The sequence below is a fragment of the Triticum urartu genome, chromosome 4A, assembly GCF_056163025.1.
Source record: "Triticum urartu cultivar PI428250 chromosome 4A, HENAU_Tu73, whole genome shotgun sequence".
NCBI lineage: Eukaryota > Viridiplantae > Streptophyta > Magnoliopsida > Poales > Poaceae > Triticum > Triticum urartu.
Window position 1 is genome coordinate 541,204,975 of NC_141876.1, and position 19,568 is coordinate 541,224,542.

General features: G+C 44.9%; 2 protein-coding genes across 2 annotated transcripts; one reads left to right on the top strand and one right to left on the bottom strand.

Annotated features, from left to right (window-relative positions):
- The first annotated feature begins 2,723 nt into the window (after positions 1 to 2,723).
- Positions 2,724 to 7,613, top strand: LOC125552595 (low affinity sulfate transporter 3). Its single transcript, XM_048716197.2, has 12 exons — positions 2,724 to 3,415; positions 3,616 to 3,664; positions 3,815 to 4,022; positions 4,136 to 4,310; positions 5,509 to 5,574; positions 5,672 to 5,902; positions 5,982 to 6,108; positions 6,188 to 6,474; positions 6,596 to 6,789; positions 6,878 to 6,963; positions 7,059 to 7,135; positions 7,247 to 7,613. Exons 1-12 carry the CDS (start codon positions 3,077 to 3,079, stop codon positions 7,397 to 7,399), a joined length of 1,992 nt encoding a protein of 663 aa, XP_048572154.1. The 5' UTR covers positions 2,724 to 3,076; the 3' UTR covers positions 7,400 to 7,613.
- Positions 7,614 to 10,006: 2,393 nt separating this feature from the next.
- Positions 10,007 to 19,539, bottom strand: LOC125552594 (RNA cytidine acetyltransferase 1). Its single transcript, XM_048716196.2, has 24 exons — positions 19,008 to 19,539; positions 18,784 to 18,906; positions 18,467 to 18,640; positions 18,258 to 18,368; positions 18,034 to 18,167; positions 17,859 to 17,952; positions 17,677 to 17,775; positions 16,760 to 16,896; positions 16,589 to 16,683; positions 16,358 to 16,481; positions 16,186 to 16,273; positions 15,991 to 16,090; positions 15,848 to 15,900; positions 14,716 to 14,892; positions 14,567 to 14,604; positions 12,794 to 12,878; positions 12,365 to 12,544; positions 12,165 to 12,273; positions 11,862 to 11,931; positions 11,614 to 11,761; positions 11,116 to 11,244; positions 10,901 to 11,026; positions 10,662 to 10,724; positions 10,007 to 10,579 (listed from the first exon to the last, which is right to left on the bottom strand). The coding sequence occupies exons 1-24, from the start codon at positions 19,374 to 19,376 to the stop codon at positions 10,334 to 10,336; spliced, it is 3,072 nt and encodes a 1,023-aa protein (XP_048572153.1). The 5' UTR covers positions 19,377 to 19,539; the 3' UTR covers positions 10,007 to 10,333.
- Positions 19,540 to 19,568: the final 29 nt, after the last annotated feature.

Consider the following 19,568-nt stretch of genomic DNA (forward strand, 5'->3'; position numbering starts at 1 on the left):
AATACAAACTAATATTTAAATTTAAATTAGGGAAGCATTCATCAAATTTAGTGAATTTAAGATACCAAACTCCCAAAGAATTCCCTAAAATTCAGATGCTTCTGTGAGGTCCGAAAATATTTTGTTTCCAAAATTTTAACCCTTTCCCTCATCCAAACATCCGGCAACAATATTGATGACCATGCAGTATTAATAAAGCAAAGCAAAGGAAGAAGAAAAATAGGTGTGTTTTTATCGTAATCAACCCTGGGAGCTACAAGAGTCTAAAATTCCTAAAGTGTTTAATGAACCCACCGGAACCACATGGCTAGATGCTGTGATATTATGAAAATATGGTTGAATCATGTTCACCCAAAAAGAATGATATAATCAATCACCATGTTGTGAACTTATATGAGAATATATGTAGCTTTTCGATTAGATGTGATTCTCTAATTTAAGCAACTATCCACAGTTGGAGGAAGGGCGAGCGCAAGTGGTGTAGTTGGGATCTCAAGAATACATTCTGTTTTTGCCAGGTGAAAAAGGGGAGGAGAAGGAATAATGTGGGGGCATTTTGGTGTACAAATTGTCATTACGGTATCAACGAAAGCTCTGAGATATTTGAACGAGCATTTCTGTGAAATGACTTTATTTAGTGACAATTTTCAGAATCAAAGTTTCGCAGAGCCTTCATCCAGTTAAGCCTTCTAAAAAGTATTGTTGAATTACCAGCTCAGAAGAAAAGAAAAATGTGTGTGCCATTAATTGTTTTCTGAATTAAAACAGGAATATCCAGCTTCTCCAATGGAGATTTTGAAACAAACTCTATTTAGGTTAGCACCCATTTTTACTCCTAAGTGCATCTCTAGCAGATCCCCTATATTCAATGACAGAAATTGTGTTTTGAGAGTTTAGACCCCTTCTAGCAGGTCCCATATACCACATTTCCCTAAAAGATTAGATTTCCCCCTAAACCACAACCCCCTTCCCCACTTTTAGTCCAACAAAGGCAAGTTTCGGTATAAACGCTCGCCTCCTGCGGTAATGCCCGGACGGTCGGCGTGCCGCCTGATTTGATCGCCCCCGAGTATAAATGTCGGCATCGCGCCCCCACCCCCAAACCATAGCCTACACCTATCCTAACCCATTTTGACAACCGTCGTTGCTGATCGGGCGTCCACCAGCTCCGATCGCCGTCAAACCCGAATTCACCGCCATACTTGAGCTCAACCGCATCTCGAGCTCCGTGCAGCCTTCTCGAGCCGTCCCATCGGTTTTCTTCTTCGTCCGCCGCAGTCTCATCCATCACCATCGGCGACATCTTTTCCAAGATCCACCGCCGCCATGGCGCGAGAGAAGATCATCACGTACAAGATGTTGACGCTCGCGTGGAGCGTGCCACTCGTCACCAAGGAGTGTGCTTACCACGAGCGGCACTGAGCACGCTTCACCACTGGTGAGCCCCTGAGCTCTCCGAACACGAGCTCGGGGGAGGAGGAGGAGGTGGTAGACCTGGTTTTTGTATTCACTGCCACCGACTTCAAGGCTGTGGGCACAACGGCCGGGTCGGCGGTATCCACCTCTTATCGATGAATGAGGTGGAGGCGCAGTATAGGCGCATGCAAGTCGAGCAAGCGGAGGAGCAGCGTCGGCACTCGCAAGACGGCGCAGTCGGCGTAGAGAAGCGTCACTGTCGCACGCAAGTCTAGAAGGCGGAGCAGCGTTGCCACATAGCCGACGTGGCAAAGGAGTGTGACTGCCGTTAAGCCGAGGCCGAGGAGCACAGGTTGGCCGAGCACGCCGATGCCTTAACCGTGGATGCGCTCCCGGCGGATCCGGAGATTGTGGCCCGGAACCACGCGATCTTCGCATCATTGGACAGCGCACGGCTTCGCCCACCGCCAACGACGACGAGGCCGGCCCCTCCAGCGCGAGGGTGATCAACATCCCCTCCGATGAGGAGTAGAAGTAGAATTCATTGATATGTATTGATGAATCTAGCTAGTTTAATGGCGATGCAGTAGTATGTACTAGATTAATTAACTATTCTAGCATGGTAGAAGCAGAACATAGTCTTATTGTTTGATTATGGAACGAAGTGGTTTAAATATGTGTTGAAACCAAATTTGTGTGAAAATATGTGTTTATTTTGTTAGGAAATAATTTATAGTGGATCAGTAATCTTCGAAAACAAAAAAGAGTGTGTCTAGAACACATCTGAATGTGTCATAGTTATTGCACATCTAAATGACTTAATCAAACTAAAAAGAAAAAGACAAAAGACAAAAAATAGGAGTTAATTAATCAGTAGAGGAGACAAAAGACAAAAGATATAGTTATTGCACATCTAAGTCATTGTCATCTACTCCCTCCGTTCCGAATTACTTGTCGCATGTATGGATGTATCTAGATGTATTTTAGTCCTAGATACATCCATTTCTGCGACGAGTAATTTGGAACTGAGGGAGTAAGTGAAATTACACCGGACTTAGATACGCAATACTTAAGGTACATCTAGCAAAACAGAACAAAAACAGGGGAACTAGATAGGGAGAAGGATTGGGGGGGGTGGGGGGGTGGGGGGGGGGGGGGGTCACACTGGCTGGTTTAGCAGCAGCAGCAGCAGGAGAGCCAATCATGGAGGAATCAGTGAAAGTGCTGGGCATCGAGATGCATGTAGCCAGGTTTGTGAGCATTGTCCATGGCAGCACTAGCCGCACACCCATATATAGCACCCAACATCCCAATCTGCATCCGCACGGCCGCACACACGCATCCCCTCCCGAGAGAGCGCGAGCGAATTTTCTCTCGGGGTCGGCCGGGGGCTCATCCGCGCGCGCGTGCATGGGTGTCGTCTACCTCTCCCCAAGAATCACATCGCAATCCACGACGACCGTGACTCGTCGCCGGTGATGCTTACACGAGAGAAAATCTAGAGCAACCAGCCGCCCGCCCGCCCGCCTCGCAGTCGATCGTGTCACCTCACCCTCGAGAGATTCTCTCCTCCATCTATCCAACGACAAGAGCCCCCTTTTAAGACCAAGGAGGAGAGGAGTTCCCCCAAACACTTCAGTTACCTTACCGTCCGTCATTCATGGAGTCGTCGTCGTCCGCGGCAGCCGTCGAGACGGCCGTCACGGTGCCGCCGCCGTCGACATTCGACGTGTCCAGGCGGCCGGACACGGCCGGGCTCGTGCTCAACAGCCCCCGGCCGCCGAGCCTGCGCGAGGAGCTGGTCGGCGTGGTCGGCAAGGCGTTCCGCCCGCACGGGAGCGGCCACGGCGGTGACCGCCGGCCGCCGCGGTGGGCGTGGGCCCTGGCCGCGCTGCAGGCCGTGTTCCCGGTGCTGCAGTGGGGGAGGAGCTACACGCTCAAGTCCTTCCGGAGCGACGTCATGGCCGGCCTCACCCTCGCCAGCCTCGGCATCCCGCAGGTACGCGCGCGCCACCGCCCAGCGCCACCGCTGACGCCATACGCGCGCGCTTCAGTTTTCTCTCCTCTTCCACGTACTAGCAACAGATTGCTAGCTTTTTGACCAGCATAGCATGCACCGCTGACATCAACAAGGAACATTAATTCAGTTTTTGCCTAGACATACCATGATGCTGAGAGTAATTAATCCGCTGCGTGCAGAGCATTGGATACGCCAACCTCGCGAAGCTGGACCCGCAGTATGGCCTTTGTAAGCATCACAAACCCGCCAGCTTTTCCTCCCTAAAATCTCCGGAAATCATTCGCATCGCCATGTTTTGTTTCGTTCGCACCGTGCTGTGCTGATGAATTCTTGTTGGCACGACGACGGACGTGACATGTGTGGTGGCGGCATGGGCAGACACGAGCGTGGTGCCGCCGCTGATCTACGCGGTGATGGGGACGTCGAGGGAGATCGCCATCGGGCCGGTGGCGGTGGTGTCGCTGCTGCTGTCGTCCATGGTGCAGAAGGTGGTCGACCCGGCCGCGGACCCCGTCACCTACCGCACGCTCGTCTTCACCGTCACCTTCCTCGCCGGCGTCTTCCAGGTCTCCTTCGGCCTCTTCAGGTACGTGCAATTGTTTACCGTGTTTATCTTTGAAAAGTTGACGTGCAGCTCTGCTCTGTTTTCAACGACGAATTGACTGACCGAGTGTGTGTGTGTGACTGCACTGCATGCAGGCTGGGGTTCCTGGTGGACTTCCTCTCGCACGCGGCCATCGTGGGGTTCATGGGCGGCGCCGCCATCGTCATCGGGCTGCAGCAGCTCAAGGGCCTCCTCGGCCTCTCCCGCTTCACCAACAGCACCGACGTCGTCGCCGTCGCCAAGGCCGTCTTCTCCGCCCTCCACGACCCAGTGAGTGTCCATCTCCGACGATAACCCTAAACATACCATATGAATTTCACCGTGCGGGCGGGCCTCCCAGTGATCGTCAACCAACCAGCCGTTGTCACATCAGTCTGCAAGCTTAAAATCCACAAGATTTACTACTCCAGCGCCACACTTTTACTCCCTTCGTAAAGAAATATAAGAAAGCGGTGATCTAAACGTTGTTATATTCCTTCACAGAGGCACCAACACCACAGGACTGAGTGACGCGCGCGGTAACAAGATTTAACGGATAATGGAACAAAATAAAGCCGTTTGAGTCACCATAAACGTCGCTCTCTTGTCTGCTTTACTCATTATATGCTATACTCAGTTGGACTTATTAGATGGTTGGGAGGCTTCAAAAAAGGGATGGTCGAGGTGCCACCAAAACTTATTATGCCAGATAGAAATGCTCGTCCCTATCGTCGTCTTCTCCGCAACATGCCGCATGATATTGGTGGCAAGGGACAAATGCGGTCTTAATTTCCCAGGCGCCCCGTGACACGCACAAGAATACAAGCACCATCACCATAGCACAAGCAAATAGCAAACCCTTTTCTCGGTTGGGCCCTTTCGGAGTTGTCGCCAACAAGAACAAGAATCCCCGTTAATTATAGCTCGCATCTGGTTGAGAATCCAGTGCTTGATTACATCGACTGTTTTCTGACAGGGCTTAATTAGACCCACTAAAATGTTAGAACAGTAGACCTCAGTCCTGATGGAGCAGAGATCTCCTCTCGTTAGGTAATGGTATTAGTGTCAAAAACGCTTTTATATTATGGGACGAAGGAAGTATAAGAGAGATATTGACTGAACAGGTCTCGTGAACAGAGCACAATGGTCAATAGGTAGAAGAAGCCTAGAGCTAAAGACAATTTAGTCTGTCCGAACCCTTGGAATGATTATGCAACTTGACAGTAAGATTTAATGGACCAAGAACATGACCACATGCATGCATAGTACTACTGTTTTTACTGTTTTGAAACCCACTGTTCGGGTATGCTCTCTCCGTTCGAAATTATTTGTCGCAGAAATGGATGTATCTAGATGTATTTTAGTTCTAGATACATCCATATCCGAGACAAGTAATTCCGAACAGAGGGAGTACCTTCGTGTGTACTCACCCGACTCTGCTACTGTCTGACTGTGTCTAATCTGACTTGTTCTGTCCAATCGATGGCAGTGGCACCCGGGCAACTTCTTCATCGGCTGCTCCTTCCTCATATTCATCCTCGCCACACGATTCATCGTAAGAAGAAGAAACAAATTAACCCCGATATCTCCAGTCACTTCATTCAGTGGATCGGAGATGCTTACGATATATATGCTGGAATCACTGACTGCAGGGGAGGAAGTACAAGAAGCTCTTCTGGCTGTCGGCGATCTCGCCGCTGCTCTCCGTCATCCTGTCCACGGCCGCCGTCTACGCCACCAAGGCCGACAAGCACGGCGTCAAGATCATCCGCGAGGTGCACGCCGGCCTCAACCCGAGCTCCGTCAAGCAGATCCAGCTCAACGGCCCCTACACCACCGAGTGCGCCAAGATCGCCGTCATCTGCGCCGTCATCGCGCTCACCGTAATCATCATCATCATCATCACACACAAAATTCAGCAGGTGTTTGGAGAAATGCAGGCTTGACCGAGCAAGTTTTCAGGAAGCCATTGCCGTGGGGCGATCTTTCGCCACGATAAGAGGGTACAAGCTCGACGGGAACAAGGAGATGATCGCCATGGGCTTCTCCAACGTCGCCGGATCTCTATCCTCCTGCTACGTCGCAACAGGTGATCGATCGATGCCTGTAAATCCTCCGGAAAGAAACAAAATGTATCGTGTCTGACGGACAGGCGTGTTTGCTTGCAGGCTCCTTCTCCCGGACCGCCGTCAACTTCAGCGCCGGCGCCAGGTCGACGGTGTCCAACATCGTCATGGCCGCCACGGTGTTCATCGCCCTGGAGTTCTTCATGAAGCTCCTCTACTACACGCCCATGGCGGTGCTGGCCTCCATCATCCTCTCGGCGCTCCCGGGGCTGATCGACATCCGAGAGGCCTGCAACATCTGGAGGGTCGACAAGATGGACTTCCTCATATGCCTCGGCGCGTTCCTCGGCGTGCTCTTCGGGTCCGTCGAGATCGGCCTCGGAGTCGCGGTAAATACCGATCGATCGACATTGCCTTTGCTCTGAATGATCGACTGAATCATACCTACATACATTCATGATAGTATCTTCCAGCAGTTCTCTGACATTCTTAGGGCTGACCCGAATGCAGCTTGCCATATCGTTTGCAAAGATCATCATCCAGTCCCTCCGGCCTCAGGTGGAGGTTCTGGGCAGGCTGCAAGGGACAAACACCTTCTGCAGCGTCAGGCAGTACCCCGTGGCGTGCCGGACACCGGCCGTGCAGGTCATACGCATCGATACGTCCTTCCTCTGCTTCATCAACGCGACTTTCATCAAAGAGAGGTACCAACCAATGTGATCAAAGAAAGTTAACCTGGCATTGTGTGAAGTTCGATGTGAGTGCTCATATGTATAGGTGTTGTTGATTCAGGATCATGGAATGGGTGAGGGCAGAAGTGGACACATCCAATGAGAAGGTCAGGGAAAGGGTGCACTCAGTTGTTCTTGACATGTCAAGTAAGCATCTACAGAGAAGTTTTATACTAAGTGCTAAACAGATACTGAACATTCCAAAGACATATATCTGATTCATTCATGCTTCTGGTCTGCAGATGTGGTGAACATTGACACTTCTGGACTTGTGGGACTGGAGGAAATTCACAAGGAGCTTGCGTCTCTGGGCATACAGGTGAAGTGATTTACTGATGAGCATCAAATTGTAGCTTTGTCCAAGAAAAAAGATCTCCAAGTTATTACTAGTCAAAATATCTCACTCTTGTGTTAAAAAAATTGTCTGCAGATGGCCATTGCCAGCCCAGGATGGCAGGCAATTCAGAAGATGAAGCTGGCACACCTTGTTGACAGGATAGGGGAAGAATGGATTTTCCTGACAGTAGGTGAAGCAGTGGAAGGGTGTCTAACTGCACACAAAGGCAGTGCTATGGAGTGTTGAGTGTATGCTAGTAGAAATAACACCATTTGCTGTGGATTTGTATCAAGTGAACATGGTTTGCATAGCTCCGCAAATGCTTTACAAACAGTAACAAACGCAACAATGACAGTATGTATGTTCCGTAGAAATCAAACGCATTTAACTGAAGTGGTATACAGTCGTCTTTTTGTGACTATACTCACTTAAAATCTATATATGTATCTATTTCATATTCCACTATGTAGTGTAAGAATAACTTTGGATATTGGTTGTTGGATTGAGCCGATCCGTCAGCGGAGAGGCGGCAAATCCCAGCACCATGGGCCGTTGGATATCTTCTTCACCACGCAAGAATCTTCCACAAGTACTATTCATAAGATTTCATGGTTGGCCTTAAACACATTGCACAATATGTGCAAACATCAGAACAAAAGGAATTCTCATTTGTTGCAGAATCTTGCATACTTTAATTCTCCAAATTGATTTTCTTCTACAATAATCACCGTTCATATTTACTTTATGGGTTACAATGCACAGTGTGCGTAAATCACGAAACATAGGCACTGCTCTTATGTGCTAGACTATTCCATACTTTAGTTTTCTCGTGCTTTTCTTCTTCTAGAAACATTGCCATTAATTAATTTGTACTTAACAAAAATTCTTTTGGCTAATGGCATGACAACACCTTAACTACATTTATATTTGGAGATGCAGGTGTAGTTATTCTTACAGTTATCTACACAAAATTGTAATTTAAAATATTTAAAGGAAATGTGCTACACATATACTCCCTCCGTCCCAACTAAAGCGACTCAATTTTATACGAACTTTGTACTAAAGTTAGCACAAAGTTGAGTCACTTATTTTGGGACGGAGGGAGTATTTCACATGAGTGTTTTATGTAATATATATACCATATATACAATTATTGAATACTGTTAGCTATAGTTTGATCTTCGATGGAATGCAATACAAGAATTAAATCTGCATCTTGAACCATATCGAGTTGTGCGGCCCGGATCAACCCAATATAGTTTCGTTCGTTCATCCCAGGCCTCCCGACCAGCCCACCCTTGTACTCAGGTCACCTCCCGACCGGCCTACATTGTATGCAACTTTACACAAGAAACGACATTCTGAAGGTCACTGAAGACTGAACACATTTCTCGCGCATGCTTCTCGCCTGAATTTTTTGGGGTTGACCCTTGGATCCAATTAAGCGGTGAAAGGAACGCGTCATGCTTGGCAACCTTGATTCCACAGCGAGTGGACGCGCCACCTTGGCTTCAAGTTGCATTTGCACAATGTGGTATATTCTTCAACGTGCCCACTCAACTATTTTCGCGTGTCATATATATGATCCACTCTACCTAGGCAGTATCTTTGCCGTGCCTTTGGGGTTGCATAATGCCCCTTCCGGACCCTCTGGAAAAAGGAATGACACTGCAAAAAGATGCTGTTAGTTGGTCGCACGGGGTGCCATTCGTTTCGTTTAATCGATAAGTCGACTTATTATATCCAAACAAAGAACCATTCAGTGTTGGTGAATGCTCCTTCATTACTTTGTAGGTGAGAAGTATCGATGGTATGTTGTCTATCTGGCATGTACAACATCACCAAGGTTAATTAGAGGCACAAGTGATGTCATCATCCTATAACTATGCGTGTTATCATCCTATGGTTAGGTGAATCCTATCTAACTTATTTTTCTGGGAGGTGAGCAATCATATTGTTCTTCTTTGAAGCTCAAGAGTCAATAATCCACTCATTTCATATTAATATTTCTTCATAAAACTGGAGCATTTGTCCTTGCAATCAAATTTTCATATGCTTCTTCTCTGAAGCTCAAGAATTCACTCATTTTATATTCATAATTTCTTCATATATATATTGAACTGGCTATACAGAAAGCAAGTGATGGCTGCTTCTCCTTTCCAGAATGCTGGCATCACAATTCTCACTCATGTAGTCATGTCATTAAATCATCAACAGTTGGAGTTCTGACCTCTGCAATGCTGACAGTGTTTTTCCACTAGCAGCTCTAGCACGGTCCATTATAAACAATGATGCCACCAGAATATGTTCATGCATTCTTGCACGTTACTTTCATCGTGGCGGTGAAAATCCAATGCTAAGTCTCAGTTGGACGATGAACGAATTGAGTGTCTAGGATAAACTTGGGAGACATTTGAAATCCTTTTGAGCCGAAAAACAGAGGATTTGCACCCTGCATTTTCCATCACACATTTAAGCTGTAGCTGAAGCTTTGCGGTGCACTCGAAGCACACATGCAGAGCCAAAGAAACTCATCGTTGTCAATTCAATTATCAGAATGCGGTGAGCCCCCTGTGCACACTGAATGTGTTACTTTAGAGTAAATGAGTAATAATAGGTGGCTCTTCCAAATGTGCCGGCTTCTTTCTTGGGCAATACTGCCCAACATGAACCAAGAGCACTGCAGATGACACCATGTATGGCCAGCATACAGCGGTCAAACTCACCTGAAGCACCCAAGATTCAAGCCCACTCGGTGCTACTCACCTGAAACCTTGGAGGCCGTGACCCCTACTCCCCAAGCAACTGTGTTTTCTTCTTTTAGGATTTTCAAATGTAGTGGATGTTTTCAGGTATGAATGTACAACACTTTAATCAACAAGTTTCCCAACAAAATAGAATGTTGCACGGTCCTAAGAATGAGGAACTATATTCTAACAAGACAGATCATACATCAAAAATCATTGTTGCGATTCCGATTGCCCAGTATTCTAGTGAAGCAAATGGTACATCAAAATTGAGGCATGGTGGTGCCACAGGGTTTTGGAGAGGTTTCTCAGGGAGATTCTACATATTATAGCCTGCTTCCCAACTTCTGCTCCCCTCTTACCCCTTCTGGAGAGGTTTCTCTGGCGATTACAAAACACCAGAATCAGACAATCTCAATTCCAAGCGGCAGCTTCAAGTCCGCTTCTTCTTCTTCTCCGATCTACCACTGTCTTGTCCTTTTCTTTTCGATTTTTCATTTTCCCTATGCTTCTCTTTCTTGTCTGCACTTGATTTGCTGGATTTTACACTGATAACGCCGCTTGCAGACAATTTCTCATTCTGCAGAGCCTTCTCAATCTCATGGTCATCGCTTTTAATCGCATACTTCTGCAGTAGCTTTGGGTCCACAGTTGCTTCATCCACGACTCTTCTTTTCTCCTATATTAGGCCCACAGAAACATTTATCAGTCATCCTGCATTATAATTTAACAATGTGAGGAATGTATCTCTGAAACCTCACCTTCACTTCCTGAGCAGCTTCGTCAAGGTCTTCGTCCATTGATCTGCTAAGTGGGGCTTCAATCTGAATACAACAAAAACATAGCACAAACAGGTCAAACAATGAAGTTGGTATAAAACTATTCCAAAGTAAAGACCATGCTCAAATTTTTATATGTGAATAAACCATAAACTTTGCTCTGCATGCTCAACATTATAACATGATGCAAAAACCAAAACCCAAAGAGTAAGGTTTCTTACTTCCTTGAGTCTCGGTAAGGTTGCTTCAATTTCCTTTCCTGCAGTGTTATTAAGATAACCATACAACTTCTTCATTGTCTTGATGAAGTTAGATAGAACTTGTTCCCTTTCTATGCCAAGCTCTTCCTGTCAACACAAAAAAACATAAGAATTGCCGACCTGTTTGATGACAAGTTCTAAAGGATTGTGTTTGAATGGAATCAACTTGAGCTAACCTTTGTAGCACCTATGTCTTTGTCCTGCAGACCCATACAGAACAAAACTGAAGCTTGGGCACCATGTAGGGTTACAGGAAGCTTCTCTGAGAAGTACTCATGTGCTAGGATAGGGACAAGATCCAAAATCTACAAAACAAAAATATTCAAATTGGAAAAGTGTCCTCCACATATAGCTATACATAGGTTTATAGAGGAGATTCACTCCGCATACAGGAAAAGTTTTCCAGTTTCATTGGAGACACATTTCAGGAGATAGAATAGACTAAGCAGGAAGAAAAGAAGACAACCTCAGATATAAACCCCAAAGATCAAAACTGTATAGCTAGGAGGCAACAATTATATAGATAATAATTACAACTAAGCGCATTAGGGAGCCATGATTTGCAGCGCAGGTATAAAGGGAAAACTGCCAGATGTTACAGTCTTTCAAGGGAAACATATTGTGAGAACTGCATTCAAAATAGAGATGCTCCATTTATTTCATCAAGTTCTTACCAGATGATAATCGACCAAGTTGTTTGAATATGCTTCTAGCCGCTTCATGTCATGTGGGGATAATACATCTCTCAATAACTTCAATGTAGTACTGGTATCATGTTCTGAAGGCTCGTGGTGTGAAAAATCTATTTTTGAAGCCAAAACACTAAAAACATAACAAAAAAATATTATTAGACAAACACATGCCTTTTGCTAAGAGAACAATATGAAGGTTAAAGCACATGTTTTTTGCTAAGAAAACACACCTCATTGCAAGCTTAAAGTTGAGATGCCGGAAAGATGTTCCCAAAAGCCGCCTGAACCTCTGTCTGAAATCTGAAAATATTGCTTTCAAACTTAGCTAGTGGAGTAAAAGTGTGTTTCTAAAGCAAAAGCATGCTGTGTAACAGAAGCAAGCAATACTATCTTGTGCATCTATCAGCCAAGGCAAAAAAAAGAGACCAATCAATGCCCTTTCTATTCGATTTGATGTATACAGTTACCACTCAAACAGCCGCAATTCAAAATGCCATGTGCTACAAACTGTAACAAGAACTCTCAGGCAATACCTTTATAAAATGGCTCCAAAAATCCAAGTTGAATTGAATCACCAGCTTTGATGTCATCACTATTTAAGGGACTCAAGGCCATACAGGTATGCTCGCCAGTAACAGCACTCTAGGAAACAGAAATAGCAAATTAATGCACATGATAAAAGAACAGAGAGGGTAACAAAGAAGCTCATGGAGTAATCAGATTAGATCATTACTGGAATCTGGCCCACATAGAATGGATAGAAGCTGTGCTTCCGCCAAAACCGGAAAAGCTCTTGTGTCAACCCGAAAGATACACCAAGGTAATGGAGCTTTTCGGGACGACGATCCTCAAGATTAACAAGGAGTGGTGGAAGATTTGCCCTAGGTTTTATGCTCTCTTCTAGGAGAGAAGCCTGCAAGAACATATACAGAACTTGAGTATACAGACTTGAGGAGGAGCAGAAGCCATACAATTATGGCAGCCGTAATAAGCAAACAAGGTTGTAAAAATCCTTAAAATTCTTACATAACCAAATACATAAAAAAATGCACAAATGCATATCAGGTTAATTTTGTTTGAAGTATAAAATACAAAATCAGAACCAGGTATATTATAATAATTGAACATCAAGCTGCCACACAAAGATTTATCCCCAAGTTACCTTCTCTGCAGCTTCAGAAACTGTAACATCAGGCTCTTCATCTTCCTCCGCATCTTTAAATACTGTCATTTCTCCTTGATAATAACTTTAAAACCAATAAAATAATATGTATTTGTCAATAAACTGGGAATGGATTAAGCTTAAATAATCTGACAAGTTGAGTTTAGTATTTATGCTATACAAATACTACCCTTGTGCTATGAAGGCTCCTCTAGTTTGACATGAACTAGCTACTAGGGAAAATTATGCTATGCAAATACTACCTGAAAGGTACCTCTTGCCAGTACCACTCCAAACAACATTTATGGGAATGCCATTACATTTTCCATCCAAGGTTCTCCATAACTGCCCTGGTTCTCCAATCTAACCTATGCCAGACAACTAGGTTGCTACACAACCTGATACTACCATACGGAATTTCCCAAAACGTGGATACGTTTTTACATAGAGAATAAATTCAGAAGTAAATGAATACCCTTGTGGTTTTCTTTGTCATATGGAGGCTCCTCTAGTGCTCCTGCATTTTGAGCTAGAGCTTCCAACTGTAGAACTACTACCGCTAACTAACCTGCCCGACAAGAAGGGAGAAGAGATAGAGAGGGTAACAGGAGGGGGGGGGGGGGGAGGGGGGGGGCGCGCTCACTGATGGGAACAGCTCCGCTAAGATCTGGGATTGAGCAGTGGTGGTGCTCAGATCGCACACAACGGAGGGGGGATTTGCACTGTGTGGGCATTCACGGAGTGTGATGGGTATGGTGAGAAAGGATTGTTACCCGGACTGAAGTAGAGGATTAGGGTTAGACACGTCATAGAGATATTGGGGAGTATACCAGAAGTATTGACCTGAGAAAATAAGAGTTTCTCCAATACAAGCAGGACGCAGGTCCAGGCGTACTCAAAGTATCGAGGCGGTCCACACATCTTACTACTGTCAGGGTCTCCCCTGCAGTTTTGCACTAAAAAACAGTATACTCCTCTGACATGGCAATTTTCTGAAATACTGGTAGAAATGTACACCACATCCATCACTAGGAGCCAGGACCCAGCCGACACATACCCAACACCTCCTAAGCTGTGCGCTGCTGCACTTTCAGGGCTGACACCGCTTTCCCAACATGGGTCACTGCCACTGCACCGCGGAGAGGGTGATGAGTTCCCACATTAAAACAAGCTACGTGCTACATTGCTGGTTGAGAATCGCCCAGCAAAAGAATGCTAAAGATCAAGGTTCAGTGAACGGCAGTGAGGAGTGAGCTACGCCTGCTGTTTTATCTACATTGATCATTTCCGAGGGAGCAATCACACTACAGCGATTGTACACTATCATCCGATTTGCCTCGTGATCCAGAGCCAGCCAAGTCTGCTCCCCTCAATCTGCATGGTTTCTGCACGATGCAGGAGACGAAATCCATTCCAACTGCCGGACAATATGGGCCTGCCATTACTCTCTCCATCACAAAATGATGTTACTAGCCTACTATTAAGTGCACACAAGTCAAGCCCACATGGCAGCAAGCCCAACGCCAACAACGGCAAAAAGGACTTTCAAACCACTAACAAAGACACTGGGGCACAATACGTGAAAGTAATAATATTTTAACAAACTTATTTGTTTGGGATGATACCGAGCAAAGAAGCAACTACAGAGCTGCCCCATTTCCTTTCTTTGGAATAACAACAGTCTAATTAATCATCAAATTGGACTTAAAAGAAATTGTAAGAGCATCAACTGATAAAGGCATAGATGTAGTAAGAAAAGGAGCAGTGTATAACCTTGATAAAAGTTTGACAGCAGCAGAACCATACCCAAGCTGCGTTAAAAAGGAGAGCATTAGAACAAGGAGTGGTGTTTTTCAGACATTAGCATGGAGTGATGTTAACATAGGTATTGAATCACATCCAATAGAGGCAAAAAAGCCTACCCTCAGGGCACTTGGATGAACAGCGATTCGTACTATTCGAGCTCCTGATAGACTGGGAAATACATTGTCTTGAAATTGTTCACAAAACTTCCATGGAATTTGATCACCGGAAGGCGCATGGCCCTCATTTAGGCTTCTGATAGCTGATTTTCGAGATATTTGTCCTTCCAGGCAGACCTGAAAATTCCAAACAAGCTCTAACAACTTAAAATGCCGAGATTGCGTGTATACACTATCTAGTATGATCTAATCTCAATTGCTAGATGAACTAAGTGGATTGCCCATGCCTTGAAGGTGGAAGGTATAGGAATACAAACAGACCTTGGATGGTGAGTTTAATCAGTAGCACAAAACCAATTAGTTCAAGTAAGACAATAGCTATAATTTTTCACAGAACTACAAGAGTATCAGAAAAAATGGCAGTAAACCAGTAACATAACATAGTATGAGATAAAACTCTGAAGCAGTACGGCATGATATTAGAAGAAAAATAAAATTGAAAGTAAAAAAGAAATATATTTAAGTTATGTCAAACCAAACTGTCCAAAAATCTGATCCAGCTACGTCTAATTTCTATTTACAGTGTGTTGTGCATCTGAGGCAGACATCGGTAATAGGCAGAAATCATTGTTATGCTCATTGCACCCTGTAACTTGTGAACGCTCCAACGAAGTAACAAAACATTCTAACTTATAAAGGGTACATGATTTCAGGTAAGAAATATGTCTAGTACTATGTTTTTAAGGCGACGCCTTACCGCCTTAGGGAGGGGGGGCGCTTTGGCGCCTAGGCGGGCGCTTTGGACGCCTAGGCACCCAAAGCGGTCGATTTTCCAAAGCGGAGGGGGAGCGCTTCGACGCCTAGGCGTCGCCTTAGGGACGCTTTAAAAACATAGGTCTAGTATGCGCAGGCAGCGATTTACCACTTCAACAGTCAACAGAAAAATCCCAGTTTGCTCGACTACAAAACTAAGGTAGAATATTTTGTTCAAACACACGTGACCCCCATCAGAAACGAAGGTAAAATAGCATATTAGTTAAATAACTAAGAATTAAAACCACCCAATGGCAATCGTCCAGAGAAAAATTCAATATAAGATCCTCCATAGATAATCAGGACAAAGTATCCAAACCTGAATCACGCACAAAATATCCGGGAGCTGGTTTTCGGACTCATTAACTGGGCCTAACATATACAGAACAGAACACGCGTTAGTATAGAGTAATAGTGTTACCATAATAAAGAGGTGAGGTTGCAGAACAATTTGGTCCATACCGAGCAGTACAAAAAGGTGATGTGCGGGTGCATCAGCCATTAATTGCAAGTCATTAGGTGAGTTTTTGTAGTGAGAAGCAACATAAAGTGCCATCATCCGCTGAAATATTAAGTATGCAGAATAAATATCCATTTAGAGACATGTAAAACTAATGCACATAATTACAAGGAACACAGAACATCTTTAGTTCATACCTGTAAAAATACCTCACTCTCCTTGTGATATGAGAAAAGTGTGTCCCGGTTGACATAATACAGCTGACAGTGTTCTGGATGAGGTAGCCTAAAGAAAACCAGGTTTGGTTGCTAAACACACGGCGGTACAAGAAAATAGATGTACAACACCACAAGAAACAACATGACTTACCTACTGATATTTGGAATGGAGTTTGCAAGGTCCAAACAAAGTAACTCGTTAAGCCAGGTTTCAATAGGATCACCAGAGGCATACCTAATGGATTCATTCAATTCAATTTTTTTAAACAGCCTGCCTACAAACCAAAATAAAGCAAAAGGCACGTGTAAACCATCCAAATATTCAGAAGGTTCTTTCAAATGTAGACAACTCATTTATAGATGAGAGCAAGACGACTCTTACTGGAACTGGGTCCATCACTTGAAGCTGATGGCTGGCTTTGGGATTCTAACTGCTGGAGGAGTTTCAAAGACAAGGATCGGCCTGTCCCTTCATACCTTCAATAAAAATATCCAGAATGATCACTCCCATGATTTATGGTTCTAGAGCATTAGTAACTGAAAGCAATCATACCCGTTGACAGTGGAAGATAGGAAAACAAGATATGGGCCAAGCAAGGCTTTAACAATTGGCAATGGAATAGCGGCAGCTTCATCAATGACAAGAAGTTCAACTTGAGAAAGCTTTCCATGATCATGTGGTTTCATATACTGCAAACATTAGAAACTTTAGAACCAGTTCACAGATGCTAAGCAAAGTGATGTTCAACAGTACAAAATATGTCTACATCCCTCCCTTTTCAAACCATTTCAGCATTGAATGAGCCCCAGTTTAATTAGTTTTTGGAGACGATTTGAAATCAGATGAAATTAAGGGTAATTAGTATAAGCGTAGGGCATAAACGTAAGCTTAATTTCTCATCTACAGATCTGATCTTTTTGGATGGAGAGATGGTTTGGATCAAACCCTAACTTGTACTTTTATTAGTAGTACAAGATATGAGCAGACACTTCATAAGAATTAAGCAATAGTCATAATGGCGCCTAGCAAGGCTAGAAGGTTCCAATCCTCAGCGGCTCTTCAGCTGTTAGATTATTGAATATCAATCTACTAAAAAGCAGCTAAAGCAGACAACACATCAATACCATATTTTCATCTGTACATCAGCTAAGCAAAGATGAACTATGGTTCTCAGGAATAGCAGGATCTTGATAAGTAAATAATCAAACTAGTTGCCACCATTGTCGAGGGCATAACTATGTAAGCTTTATCTTAAAGCAGCCAAAGTCTTTTAAGTTCTTGCTTTAGAAATTTAACTTCCAAGGCTTTCCAGGGAAGCTAAAGGATCCCTTTGAATCCCTTTGAACATAGAAGCTGAAGTCCTTCACCAATTCACTATGAAGTTAGATTCTAAAAGCTAAACATCCCAGAAGGAGCAGAAGTGGTAGGCTGGTAGCAACCAACTAGTAGTTTTACTAATTTATTATTACCTGGATTGTTTGACGATGTTGCTTATGGACGTTTATTTGTATTATTGCTTTCCTGAGATTTGGATCTGAACTCTTCACTACATCATAATGCAAATGCTCCTGAAAGGGGGAAATGAAGCACAGATGCGTTCACATAGCATGTGTTTAAACTTTGACAACAAGACAAAATATTAGACATATACCTTGTACTCCATTGCATTTAGTCCTTTGCAGACAAAATCAAATAGTGTATTTAAGTTCTCAGGACTTGGTGCGGTGACAAATATATTTGAATACCTACAAAGACAAATCATTAGCCTCAACGAGAGGAACACATGAAATGAAAAACATAAATAACACAACTGAGTTAAGCTTTACCCAGCTGCGATGGCTCCAGCAATAGCAAGACCAAGGGCAGCTGATTTCCCACGTCCACGAGCAGCGAGCAAGGCAACCGTGCTCCTAAGGGACTTGTCCAAAATAGAGTCTAGGAAATTGATAACAGCTTTACCCTGCATATATTGTTTTTCAGTTTTGAGTTTATGACCAATAAAAAAACATGACTTAAGGAAAATTTGGACAGGGTAAAAGGCAAATTGTACCTGATCCATTGTGCAACACTTTCCGATTAAAGGGCCAACCGGGAAGTCTTCACGGAATTGATCTTTTAGGTCTTTCAACTCTCGTTCCCTTTCAGACAATCCCTCAGAATCCTAAACACATGATAATAAAATATGCATGTCTTAGATGACCAAATTGGCACAAATAGAATTTTCAAGAAATGCATAATTTCACCAGCTGAACCTCATACCTCATTCTTTGTAACTGGTTGTATAAATTTCATGTGAGATGATATAGGCAGAATGTTGAGTTCATCATCCATCACAATACATGCTTTGCATGACGCTATGGACAGCAAGAACCTTTCGTTGAACCTTGTGGCTGCCTGAGTATGAGACTCTGTTCGGAACCTTTCGTGTACATCCTGTTAGCACAAGGACCATGTGAGTTTAATTTAGCTTAGCAGGACAGGGAGGGGGCAAAGAAGCTAATCAACAGCATTGAATCAAATGAAATTGGATCACGCAGCAATAGCGAACGAACGCCGCGACAGAAAAATGAGCTCACCATAACCATCGTGTAGAGACTGGTCAGCGAGGAGAGCGAAGAGAGCAGCAGGATGACCAAACCACCGCCCTCAACGGTCTCAATGGTCCTGGCCAGAAGGTTCGGCGTCAGCGCCTCGAAGTCCTGCAGAGAGCAAACACACAGTCAGTTTCAGGCAGAGCACCACAGACAAGCAACATCCCCGCAAAACAGCGAAACCGCAGCCTCTGAAGCCATCATCATACCTGCAGTATGCACATGCCAAATGTGTTGCCGAGGACCCTCTCCGAGTCCTTGTACATGCAGTAGGTGATGTCGGAGGTCTCGAGGAAGAGGGAGAAGGGGTCGGCCTTCTCGGGGTCCATGAGGCCGCGCTGCATGAGCTTCTTGATCTGCTTGGCGCGCTTCTTCCGGTGGCTGCTGATCTCGAGCTTGTTGCGGTAGCACCAGAGCACGGAGGGGCGCGACTTGACGCGGGACTTGGCCAGCATGTAGTTGAGGTTGACGATCTGGTCGCGCGACTTGTCGCCGACGATGATGAACATGGACCGCTGCCGCTGCCGCACGCCGTTCTCGATCAGCGTGCGGATGCGCTCGTCCACCTTCTTCCTCATCCTCGCCGCCGCCGCCGCCGCCGCCGCTCGCCGGTTCTTTCTCGTGAATGGGGATTGGGAGGGACGGGGTTTAGCTAGGGTTTTCCGGCTGCCGGCGTCCACCTGATATGACGGGACGGAGAGGAGGAGGGGAACCGGGAGCGTGGACGGCCGGATGCGTGTGCCTTCGACGGTCCAGATGCCCCCATTTCT